The sequence below is a fragment of the Schistosoma haematobium genome, chromosome 3 (genome assembly GCF_000699445.3).
Source record: "Schistosoma haematobium chromosome 3, whole genome shotgun sequence".
Taxonomy (NCBI): Eukaryota; Metazoa; Platyhelminthes; class Trematoda; order Strigeidida; family Schistosomatidae; genus Schistosoma; species Schistosoma haematobium.
Window position 1 is genome coordinate 24,205,115 of NC_067198.1, and position 12,985 is coordinate 24,218,099.

The window sequence follows — 12,985 nt, forward strand, 5'->3', positions numbered from 1 at the left end:
TGCATCAAATACACTATTCCCACATCTTTCTTGAATTGTCTCTTACAAACTACATCGGTCTTCCATTCTTGTTGTTATTTCAATTACTTCCAGGTTTCCTTTCTCTTCTTCTCACGTCCGTATTCTGTCAGTAAGAAATCTACTTCCAATTCCTAATACCTACTGCTTATATCTGTCCGTATAAGTAGCACACATCACAATCGCAATTCATTATTGTAATTTGCCCTTCAAATTTACCTCATAAACCTTAAAAATTGCGATTCGTGGTATAATGCCGGTTTGCACAATTTTTTATTCGTTTATAATATTCCGTTTTGTTATTAGAGATTATTCAATTCTTTGTCCCATTTACTATTTAAACACGAGAAAGACTGTATAGTTGATTTCTGTACATGATTCAATTATCATTTCATTTTCTTTGAAGTTTCCCTAAAAATCGCCAAACAGTTTTATTATTTTGAACTTTTAGTTTGCATCAAAAATTCATTGCCATTCTGTTTCAACCATACTTTATCCTATTTTATTTCTTTTTTTTACTTCCGAGGTTCATATCTTTGGTCTAATTTTCCTACTGTTAGGCGTTTAATGGAAATTGTGATAAGCAGGTTTGCTATATTCTACATTAAATAATATGATATTTTAATTGTACAAAGCTTTGTAATAACATTTTGTATAATTTATATTCGAAATCGTATCTGACATGTCTTTTCGTGCTTCACATGATTTTGGTGTCGACACATCAGTTCCACTTCCATAATTCACCTGCAATATACTATTAACATATATTGTTTAGTTTCATGTAATGCATACTAGTTGAAGCAGCAACTGAGCTAATAATTTTGTTACACAATATATTCGTTTGGATACCGTGTTAGTCGACGTTTCATATTCTTATTGGTCAGTCTTGTCTATCGTCGTACTTACATATTAGATTACATAATAGATTTTAAGTATAAGACAACCGGGCAACATCAATAGCATAGCTCCAAGTTTAGTGTACTTACCTGTAATTGATAAATGCATCATGTTGCCGAGTTTCTTCCTCTAAAATTTTTTTTGTAAGAAGAGAAAAGAACATTGTACTGTGGAGATTTAGGAAAGAACATTAGCAATAAATCTAGTAAGTAATTAAATACCGTCAATCTTGTAGCTATCGTTCTATTCCCATCAATTTACTCATTTAAACATACCTAAAATGTAAGATAATTCAGTAGATCACTAACCATCGAGTACCGATTACCAAATTATCACTCTTTCAATCAGTAGTTTAAATGCCAAATCGAAATAAAAAAATTTACTTTGCAGTTGTAATCCTGGAGAAATATTATTAAAAATTTCATTTTTGTATGTTTACTAGGTGCCGTTCGGCATCCTTAATATTTCTTTTTTCACATAACAAAATACAAATTAGTTGTAATATTCAACATTTTACTATGTTAGACGTAATTAATATATTGCTTAGGAATGACTGTTTTGTCATAGCTTACAAGAATAGTTATAAATCTTATTAGTCCATTAGCTAACCATTATCAAGTGTTTATTCGAAATTAAATTGATCACAGTAAATGATCATGAACTTATTAATCAGTGAAATGTAATCAGTCAATTTTCCTCACCTACAATTATTCGTTTAGCTAAAAATAGATACAAAGAAACATAGTTTTGACATTATACATAATATATCAGTCTTGAGTGCTGTTAGAGGTATGCGGGCGGTTTTCACTTCCCGGTTGCCCACACCGTGGAAGGGTTCTTCTGGAGGTACCTGAAAAGGAATTTGGATTAAAGGTGGTCTTAGTGACCTGAGAGCGTGACCGCAGTGCCCAAGGGACAACTGCTTGAGGTCGGTCACACACGACCTTTTTATGGGTAATTTTTGTGTTAGCTCCGTACTTATTGAGACCTTACCGCCGGAGACGGATATCCGTGGGATAAGGCGAGGTGTGCATTTTTAGAGTCGACCTTTTCTAACCCCACCCCTCCTTGTGGGAAGGCAGCATCGCTGTCATGCTGGTTGTCTGAAGGAAACACCTTACATAATATATAACACGTTTTGTCTTACATGCAACTTTACTACTGCCCTATTCACAAGGGTGTTCGTAAGTAGTATGTACGTGACATTGAAGTTGCAACATTCGTCAAATAGAGAGAACAGTTACAGTGCAGCAAAAGCATGGCGTTAGAAAAAAACTTGGGGACCAGATGAAAAGATTGTCCAAATGGCAGAACACATTAAAAGATATAAATGAGCGATTTAAAGCTATTTATATGTATCATGTAAATGCTTCTCACAATCAACATAGATTCCTTCTATTGTTCATTTTATAAAAAGAACAATGTCTAATTCTTAATTGAGTTTGGATTCACTTTTAGATTTTCAGTTTATGTTTGTAAACTAAAGCATTACTGAACTTTCGGTTTACTTGATTTCAATATCCACTTTTTATTCTGTTGTTTTAGAAGTCAGTTTGTTTGTTATTGTTCTTTCGACTCAACCATTAAATTTGCATGGAATCGTTATATGTTTTGAATAAAACTGCTTTTTTGTCTCCTTATTGGTCCGAATTTCCAACTTGCTCATGATAATTTATAATGTTGTTTATTTTTTTTAGTGACTTCATCAGTCCTTCAATCAAAGACTCAACTAGTCATAATCCTAATGTTGATTTAACAGAAAAAATGGTAATTTTAGTTTATCATTATTTTGTTGTTATTATTATAATTTAATATTGAATCGTAAGTTATGTATTTATGAAATTTTTATTCTTTGTTGTTCAATCCGATCATAGCTTTAGCTTATTTTTCTCCAGAAAAAGTTGGCAGTTTACTTCCTTCTGCTTTTACCTCTTCATCATTATCTCTGTAATGGTTATCTGTATATTGTTTAAAATGGTTGCGCAGTTTTTTACTGATTGACTAGATTACAAAGAGATTAAATTATTACTGTTAGATTGTTAATTTTGTTAATATATCTCTTTAAAACGATAACATCAAAGGCTTACGACAATCAAATATTGCTTATTTGACTGAACAATACTTAAAAATCTTTTAGATCCGTTAATTGAATGGGTTGACATTATGTGTTAATTTTAAAACATTTTTATTTAGGTTTGCTTTCGTGGTGATCAGAGCGATTGATTTTGTCTCATTATTTTGGTTTGTGTAATCTGATCAAGTTGAGGGTTCTTACACTAAATGTGTTGCTCGCAGCTAATTACTCGACCTTTTTCTTCCTTTTAAGTTGTATTGAATACATTATTTAATAAAAATAGGTGTTGTTCATTCTAGCTTTTTAAGAACTGTACTGCTTCTGCTGTCAGGCATTCAACCTCTGATTGGTGTTACATACTACTTATGTCTGCCGATATAAGTAGCATACACTACAAGCGTAAGTGTATTATGAGACACCTCACTTGAAATGTTTAACTAAAATGCTTTAAGATAGTAAAATATTTTTGGGATGTCATTTTCATAGTCATTTGTGATCACTACAGCTTCCTATGTCGGCTTATGGATCGTTTCGTGAATCTAAACTACTTCAATAACCGAGCGTTCATTTTTTACCCTTAGTTTTTAAGTCAGACCCGTTTATACGAAAGCGTTTGAACACGATACTGTATTCTTTCTCATCGTCTGTTATATTAGAGTATATAAGTTCAGTCTTATATTTTTTTACAGCTTCGATGAACTGAAGTTGTTTTAAATGTTTAGTCTGTCAAACCTTTTCAGTGATTCACTTATCATTTCAGAAACTGTCTAATGCACTTACAATTAAAAATATTTTTTTTTCATTTTAGAATTATGAAATAGAAGTTCAGTTGATTCTTCGTCTAGAATCATTCTTACTTGCAAATGAAAATAAGAGCACATCGACAACTTCAAATGCTGAAGAAAACCATTCATTCACATCTGATTCTTCTGTTGTAATTACTCCTGAATCTTCTCAGCTCATTAATAAATTAGTTCGAAATAACCCTCGTGGACCATGTCGCCGTTTACCTGAAGAACAACGTTGTTACCTTCGTTTCCTATGTCAACGTCTTCATCTTGAGCGTCGCCTATGGAATAGTAGAAATCCTGATTTCCTTCTTGATCTATTACATAATCAAGGTATAATCCCGTTATACTTTTCTCTTCTTGCTTGAATAATTTTTCTGTTGACGATTTACTGTTTTAAATACTGAAAACGTTTAAATTAGTATAGAATCGAATTAACTAATCTTCAGTCTCCCAATAATTCCCCTTTAAAAAACTGATTGTAAATGTTATTTTTTCAAGTTGATCGAAATTTTTGTATACGGATATATGAAAGGTATTATGGAGTTCGAACTGTATTGCTTATATAATTTTTCGAACTGTTTATCAGACTTTCATGCTCACCTCATACATGTAATGATCACGCATTGTGACATCCCGTATGATACATTAAACACAAAGTACAATAAACTGAATAATGCAAGATTTAATCATTATAACCAAGCGCCTAAAATAAAATAAGTAAATTGTGTTCAAACGTGAAACTTTATGTTCAGAAGTTAAACTGTGTAATGTACCTAGGGTACTGGTAACAGCCGATCATTTGAATAAATTAAACTGTAATACGTTTGAATTGGTATGTTAAGTGAAAATAGGATTTCTTAAGCCTTTTAATTTCGTCACATCTAAAAGAATGCGTGAAATTTATACAAGTTGATATGTAGTTTCTTTATTTTACTTTCAAATGAGATTTCCAGTTAGAAATATTGAATGGATTTTGCTGGTAGAACTAAGTATTAGCTATCACCTGACTGCATATTTAACTTAGCTCGATATTTTAAACATGCAATCATCTAATCTAATTTTACAGTAATTCTAAAACGTTTGACACCTCATAGTTTCAGTTCTGCCACCTACTATTTGCTGCAGTCATTTTAAATTACAAACCTTACGTTGATAAGTTTCGTTGAGTCTGTTTCTCAATGAATAATTTGACTTTTCAAAATCCATTTTTACTAGCTAACGATGTTGTTGCACAACCATGGCTGATGCGCCTAGTTGAATCCACTGGAGAGGATTTAGATGTCCTTCCTGTTCAGTGTTTATGTGAATATCTACTCTACGATGCTATGACACACGCGCAAGCCAGTAAAACTGATCGGTCACATATTTCACGAGCTATTGGGCAATCTGTAAATGTCGATATATTCGATAATTTATGTGCTGTTAAACCAGGTACATATGTATTTCCTAATTTTTTGTCTTTTAAGAAAACGTCTCATGACTGTTATTTTGTATTTCCATACGTTTAATGTCCAGTTATTAACATTTGATTGTCGATCTAATCCACGTCGCCTAGACTTCATAATATGGCACTAAACCGACTGTAATCGAAGTCAGTTATATATTCATTATAGAACATAGCACAAGTGTACGTCAGCCCGAACTTTCATACTGTATCAACACAGTGAAAAGGAATCCATTTACCGGTAAACCAACGGTCGGTGTTTTCATGAACTGGTGCTATATTTGGACATACGTAACGTTTTCCAGCCGTACCAATCGATGAAGATCCACAACCTTTTTTCATACGCTCAATTTTGGTATTGCTTGATTAATCGTTCCATCAAACGCAAGCTATGCTCCGAAAATACTTATATTTAATTACCTACAGCGTGTGTGTATTTTTATTTGCATGTCATGTTTTACACCAGTAAAGCATTATAAAGCAGATTGCTGCTCCATGTACTTGCTTCTTTCATGAAAGACGGATATCTTATTTACACTACTTGCGACTAATAGCCAAAGAAGCTCTGATACAATGCCGAGATTTCGCTAGAAGGCTGATAATACTTCCAAGACTACTGAAATGGTTAGCAACTTCACTCCGTGTGGTCGGTTTTGAGGTCGACGTAGACTATTGGAGCAACAACGTTTTGAGTTTAGTGGGAGACGTAAACATATATCAGACGTTTTCACGCTGTTACTCAAGGTCTTCAAAAGAATCCATAATATATCAGGGTATTCGTCAACCTGAATGTCATTTACGTACTCCACATCGATTAACTAGTTATCAGGAATCAGAAAGTTAAACTATTAGTTGGTGTACTAAGCAAATGTTAACTAATAAAGTTATCTATGTATTAGCAAATATAAGTAAGCTTTCTTTTAATACGCGGAATATATTCGTTTAGTTAGTATTTTTCTTCGTAAAAATATTCACGTTTACCTAGTCAGGACTTTATTTTGCAGAAAATAAGTATCACAATCCATTTTCTGCTGGTTACCGATGAATTGATTCTCACCTATTTCTTAATAGTGATGATAATGTTGCTACGAAATTTATCAAAATTAAAAATGCTTTTCTTATTCGCAGTTAGCACGGCGTTATGTGCACTTTAATTTTTTTTACTGTTAAAGTCCTATTGTAATTCACAATAGAGCGATTTTTATTTATTTTATTTCTTTCTCATTTGATTTTCAGAAAAATTAAATCTGAGTGTTACAAATAAACTTGTTTCTCACTTGATAACTAAATTACAGGAAACATTAACATCGGATTCACTTAATACTTCTGTTTCTGATGCATTTACTCATTCATTCTTCAGTCGACTAAGTGATTCACGACGCGTAGTAAGACAGGCTTCTCGTCAAGTATGTAGCAAGTATTGAATTCTATTGGTGTGTATCATTTTCGTTTTACGGTAGTTAATGCTAATAATTCATGATACCAAAATTATAAGTAACTAAGATACTAAAATCGTCTAATAGAAACATCTGATGGAGTTTGACTACAGTACTTTGATGTGTACTAGGTAATAGGTAATTCTTCCTACTTATCAATGTTCCTCTCAATTATTCCCGGTCATTAATGACTGCTAATCACCTATTTTTGTTTATGTTGTGATAAAAGTTTGTCTGATAGGTTACTGAAGTGTGTCCTGATTGCTATTCGCGTATGACTGACCGACTATTGTCAGTTTAAATTAATGCCCCAGGGTTCAAGCGTGAAATCCTGTCATTTTGAATATCAAATTCCAGAACAATTACCCCAACTAACTGAATTGTAACGAGAAAATGAAACTATCTTTGATGCAGAAATGATCCAATTAATATCGCTTGATTCTTCATCGTCTAGCTCATTATTTAGAGTCAAATCACACTTTAGTTGTATCACGCATAAATTTAACGAAATCTATTATGTATGATTACTATTCCGCTTTCGGTAAAGCTATTTACGACTTAAAATAACCACATTGTATCTCTATGTGATAAGAAAATTAATAGAAAATTGAATTTCTGAATTTTCGCAGCGTATTGTAATTCGCTTATTCAGAGAATGAATGACCTAATTAAATCAACCCAATTTTAAATAGCACGTAGGAAACAACAAACTACCGAGTAACTTCAGTCCTTAATGCCAGCAACAGCAAGAATCTAACGTGAACAAGCCAGTGACCATCTGGACTCATTAGCTAAGGCAATAACACTTTTTAACTTTTGAGGCAATAGTCACAACTGACGAGTCATAAGTCAGAAAAAAAAAACTCATCCTTGATTATTACACTACCAACTACTGTCAAACGTTTCATAAGAATGCTCGTGAATTGATAGTAAAATCCAGACAATGTACTTTGGATGCATATATGCCAATAAAGACTGATCAAATCCAGTCCCTAACAACATCAACGACAAGACTTACGCTCTTTCAAGTGAAAGCAAAGTAGTTTTGATTCGACCAGTATACGTTTTATCATGTTAATGTTGTTCCACTCAAAAGTTAATATTTGTGAGACTTAGGTTTATATGTTTTTTCGTGCGGTGCAAAAATGTGAAGTTTGTTATAAGAAGGAGTCGAGTTAGATTAACGTGTAAATGGTGTGATGTATGTTGGTTTTCGGTAGATTGTTAAATTTAGATTCCCATAAGAATCCCCTTTAAATAAACATCCTAAGAAGGTAGTTTATTGAGTTCATATTTTTATCTCGTAAAAGAATTTGATATAATCTTAGAAAGTATCTATCAGTCTAGAAAAAATTACAAGGAAATACTTCTTAATGATGACAGATGTGCCATCTACATATCTGAACCAAGTTCGTTGTCTGGTTGTACTAGTAAGAATAACCGACTTTACATGGTGTGTGAATAGATTAGGAACAACCGAGGAAATGGTTTCTTTTAACTATTCTGTTTATTTGTATAAAGTCCCTTTGAAAGTGAATACATTTCAACCCATGTATAGTTCAAGGGATTTCATGAATAAACTAACGCTTATTGAATATCTGTTTGATGGAGTATTATCATTATCCAGTAAACCATTTTCTTGAATCAATTGGTTGTTTTTCGAAGCGAGAAAAGTAATTTCCATAGACATAAAGAGTTCATCATTTGTGTGTGGGCTGTGATACTGCCCGGGTGGCGCATATATATTGGCGCTCTCTTGTACCAATATTTATGTGTTCAAATAAAAAATAAATAAAAATAAAAACCATTTTCTTAAATGATTAATCCGGAAATCCTGAGTTTGTAATTGTATGAATGTTTAAGCATTTAAGGCTCAAATATTTAGAAATAGCTTATGTAATGGTGCTTGTGAAGTTATACTATATATCTTAATGGGATATCGGGTTTATTAGTTGTTTTGGTAACCCATAAAAACGTTATATATATATATATATATATATATATATATATATATATATATATATATATATATATATAGGGAGAGAGAGAATGTATGTTATCTTCGATTACAAAGCACTTATAAATTCTGTCTTATTACCAATGAAAGGAAAGAATATAATTTGTTCAATTGCACTAAACACAATCAAACTACTCTATTAAAATTAATCTTTTAATTTTTTCTCTAGTGTATTCGCTCACTTGTGCCTGAGACTGTAGACGTTTCTTCAAGTCCGCAGCTTACTGATGCCACTTGTAGATGGCTGTACATTCTCAAACACCTCAGTCAGCTACCGGTTTTAAACACGATCGATAAATCTTTTTCATCTAATTCTCATACATTGAATGAATCAACTCATCATCTGACTGGGCCTATATTAACATCATTTCAAGTGGAAAATGATCTGGATATTTTAACTGCTAATTTATTATTTTTAAGTCAGTTAATTCACTCACCAAATTTTACAGTAAGTTAAATTTTTTGATGTAAAGATAGTGATCCTCTGAATTCTAGCTTGTTTAGAATGATGTGTGAAATTTCCCATTTTATTAACTTGATTACTCGCAGAGACAGTTGTCCTTAGACAAGTCATTGATCAGTGCTTGAACCGTAGCATTCTAAAATATGTTAGAAGTTTCCACTATATTACTTAGAAATTTTTCTAGGTTCCCCTCCGAATTTTATTTGTCAATGTTGAGCTCCTCATAAAACTACATTTTTCCAACTTGCTAAACGGCATAGAAGGAGAAATTCAGCAAAAGTGGGGAAATATTAGATCGTTACATATGAATATAGACCGGTAAGGAAAAATAACTTACATCAAAACATTGTATAGGACTTAGGAAATAAATGATGATCACATGAGTGTCACTGTAGTATATGTAGCATGCTCGCCTTTCTGGCAAGTGGGTTGGCAAATGTAGTACTTGTAATAGCTTCTATGTAAATTTGATTTTCACATGTGTTTCTTGTGGTATGCCAGTCTGAATTCGCTAGTTTTAACGCTTTACCTATAAGGTTGTCTTTTCTTTGTCATATGGTCAATGATTTAGATTGTAATGAAAATTCTGGAGTAATGTGTTACTGCCAGTTAGTGATGAACCTAACTACAGTAAATTGTTTCTCAGGTATACAACATACAAAACCTTATTTCTAACTATTAAAAAGAAACATTTGTATCAAAGATTAGAATTCACCTTACTTTACCACTTTCTTCAGATAATGTTTTTATGGGAAACCCTAATAAACCTCTCCGATCACCATAATCGAAAAGACTGAGTATAATCAGAGTCTGTGTTCAAACGACGTCAGTTTCTTTATTTTGTGTCGGGTATTTGATGGAAAATGTAATAAGTCAAAAAATTGTTTGAATTCCATCAACCGGATGTTCTTTTTTGTAGTTTTATACATTTCGTAATGACAACTATTTCAAATTAATAGTCTATCACAGTTTCTAATTATTACTGGTTTTTAAAATTACGTTTAAATGCATTGAGTTACTAATCTTTGTGAAATGACAGTTCAGCTGTTTATATTCGCACCGTAAAAACTTCTTTTTATAACTGTTCCAGTTACAACAATATTATCAACTGTAGGGGTGTGGTTTCAATTCAAACATTTTTGTGCTTTGGTTTACGCCTCAGTCAATAAATCTGTATGTAGTAACTGTTTTATATCTGTTACTTTGTCATCACAAAATATCGATAACAAATTAAAAAATTATGTTGTAAAATGATAAGCGTTAGATCCATGCATCCATTACGTGAAATATTTTATGGTTGAATGAGAAGTACGTAATTTATAACTCGAATTATCTCATTTTATCTAATATTTTGTTTATGTTTGCTAATATTGTTGTTCTTTCTTTTTACTTAAATTTTACTTCATAGTTTTGGCAACCATTGGTAACTGCATTAAGTCAGTTTGTTTTAACGCGATCGACAACTTTATCAAGTTTACTACATAGAAATGCTCTACATTGTCGTGGTTCTTCTGATTTACTTGGCAAAACTGCATTTTCAGCTTTGGAAGCTATGGCAGAGATATTTACATGTTACGTAAATCATTGTTGTACAGTTACTGAGGCTATTCCAATCACGGAAAAACGGGTTAGTGCTTTTCATATTACTTGATTCTGTATACCACATGGTAAATCATTGTTTACATCTTATTATTACATGTTTTTAAAAATCTATCCGATTCTTCTTAACTTTGATTTGATTTGGACCAGCTTGAAACGATTTAGCATAACAAGCAGTACAGCTATATATTCAGTCTAAGCTAATCCATATGGTTGAGTGCTTGTCTGCAGTCCACTTGTTAATGTCTGGCTTACAGTAGCTATCTTGACGATTTTTATGAAAGTGATCTATTGTACATGTTCTGAAAGTTTTATCGTTTCTTAAAATGTCGCCTATCATATCGAAATCATCCTACCATCTCTCTGTTCTTCGAAATAAAACTTCAACCGTTCATAAAGTATACGCAGAACAAAGGAAAAAAGACTGGTTTTTCAAGTGGGCTTTCATTGTCTTCAGAAAAGCCAATGGTACCATACAATGCGTCTGTGTACATATGCATCACATCGTCACAAAGTGATGTTTTAAAAGATTAGTATACATCAATGGTTTTAACAAAAAAATACCGAATCAAATCTAACAGTGAAATTCAGGCGTGTAGAAGTAATAATTCAAAATCCAAAACTAAAAACCAGTACGCGTTAGGTATTCTCAAAAAATTGCAGATATAAAAAATATTGTAGTCCTGTAGTTTAACAACTAAAGCGTTCTGCTCTTATAAATAAAAATAATATATTTGTAATATCCCAATGAGTAGAAAATTGGATTTTTTGACGTTTCGTGACTTAGTGTAAGTCACTTCTTCAGAGAATAAATAACCAAATTAAAATTAATCCAAGTTTAAATAGTACAACGGAACAATGCAAGAATAATATTTGATCAATCAAAAAACATGTCTGAACAAGTTGATGTCATGTCATTTCTGTCAAGGTGATTCATAAGTGATATGTATGTAAATTTGTGTGTATGTATATGTGCATTGTTTAGGAATGAAAACTTGTGTGACCTTTATGGTAAGAAAGGATAAGAAAACATCAACAATAAAATACAATTCGAATGATCTAAGAAGAACTGTTCATAATCTCTCTAACAGAAACTTAAACAGTCACGAAATCACTCTACTAGAGAAGGGATTAAATTTCAATTTATACAGAAAACCACTTAGCACTCTTGAAATTGCTCCAATTATAGAACCAATGATCGCACAACTACCGGAAAAAGAGTCGCATTTACTACGTCAAAAGACATCCCATATTCTGACTAAACAAAAACACATTACACCGAACATTTCAAAAGAAGAATTGAAGGCTCTGCATTCACTTAAAAAAGACAAAACGATTATCATCACAAAACCCGACAAAGGCAACACAACAGTAATCATGAATAAAACAGATTATATTAATAAAGCTCTTGAACATCTCTCAACAGGACCTTATGAAAAGATCAATCCAAAAACTTCTCTAACGATTAAGAATAAAGTCAAATTAGAAACAAATCAACTTCTGAACGAGCAAAAACCAATCATTGGGGTCTCGCTTTGGTTTGCGTTGCATCCCAAATCATGTAATGTCTCACGGTTTTACTGCTTACCAAAAATTCATAAACCAGATATTCCTCTAAGACCGATAGTAGACTTCACAAACACCCCAACATATGCATTATCAAAATATTTAAGCAATATATTAAAACCACTACAACTCAACTTACATAATATAATTAAAGACACATATGACTTTAAATCAAAATTATCCGGATTAATCATCGAGAAGAATGAAATCATGGTAAGCTTTGATGTCGTTTCTTTATACACAAGTGTTCCCATTGATAAATGCTTAAAATTCATTAGTGGTTTACTTGAGAACGACAATACTCTTCCTGACAGATGTCCGTTGAGCATCAGTCTAATCATGAAATCCTTAAAACTTTGCTTAAATTCAACGCTATTTACTTTTAACGGTATGTTATTCAAACAAACTAACGGTGTAGCGATGGGATCCCCCGTGTCCCGAATTGTAGCCAACCTTTTTATGGCATACATAGAATCAAATATCTTCGCCCACAACATTATACCACGAATTTGGCTTAGATATGTAGACGATACATTTGTTGTTATAAAAAAGACTCATCTAAGATCTTTTTCAAAACGAATAAATACACTTTCATCGCACATCAAATTCACGAATGAAAATGAAAATGTACATGGTGAGCTACCATTCTTGGATTGCTTAGTAAAAAGAAATCCAAATGG

The 12,985-nt window shown here is 32.3% G+C and overlaps 1 protein-coding gene across 1 annotated transcript in view; it reads left to right on the forward strand.

Annotated features, from left to right (window-relative positions):
* Window positions 1–8,369, forward strand: part of HCFC2_1 (Host cell factor 2) — a 34,204-nt gene extending 25,835 nt beyond the window's left edge. Inside the window, exons 16-19 of the mRNA XM_051207996.1 lie at window positions 545–605; window positions 2,613–2,682; window positions 3,798–4,110; window positions 4,996–8,369. Of these exons, the coding sequence (XP_051069340.1) occupies window positions 545–605; window positions 2,613–2,682; window positions 3,798–4,110; window positions 4,996–5,288 (737 nt within the window). The 3' untranslated portion in view covers window positions 5,289–8,369. The remainder of the gene's footprint in view (window positions 1–544; window positions 606–2,612; window positions 2,683–3,797; window positions 4,111–4,995) is intronic.
* The last annotated feature ends 4,616 nt before the right edge of the window (window positions 8,370–12,985 follow it).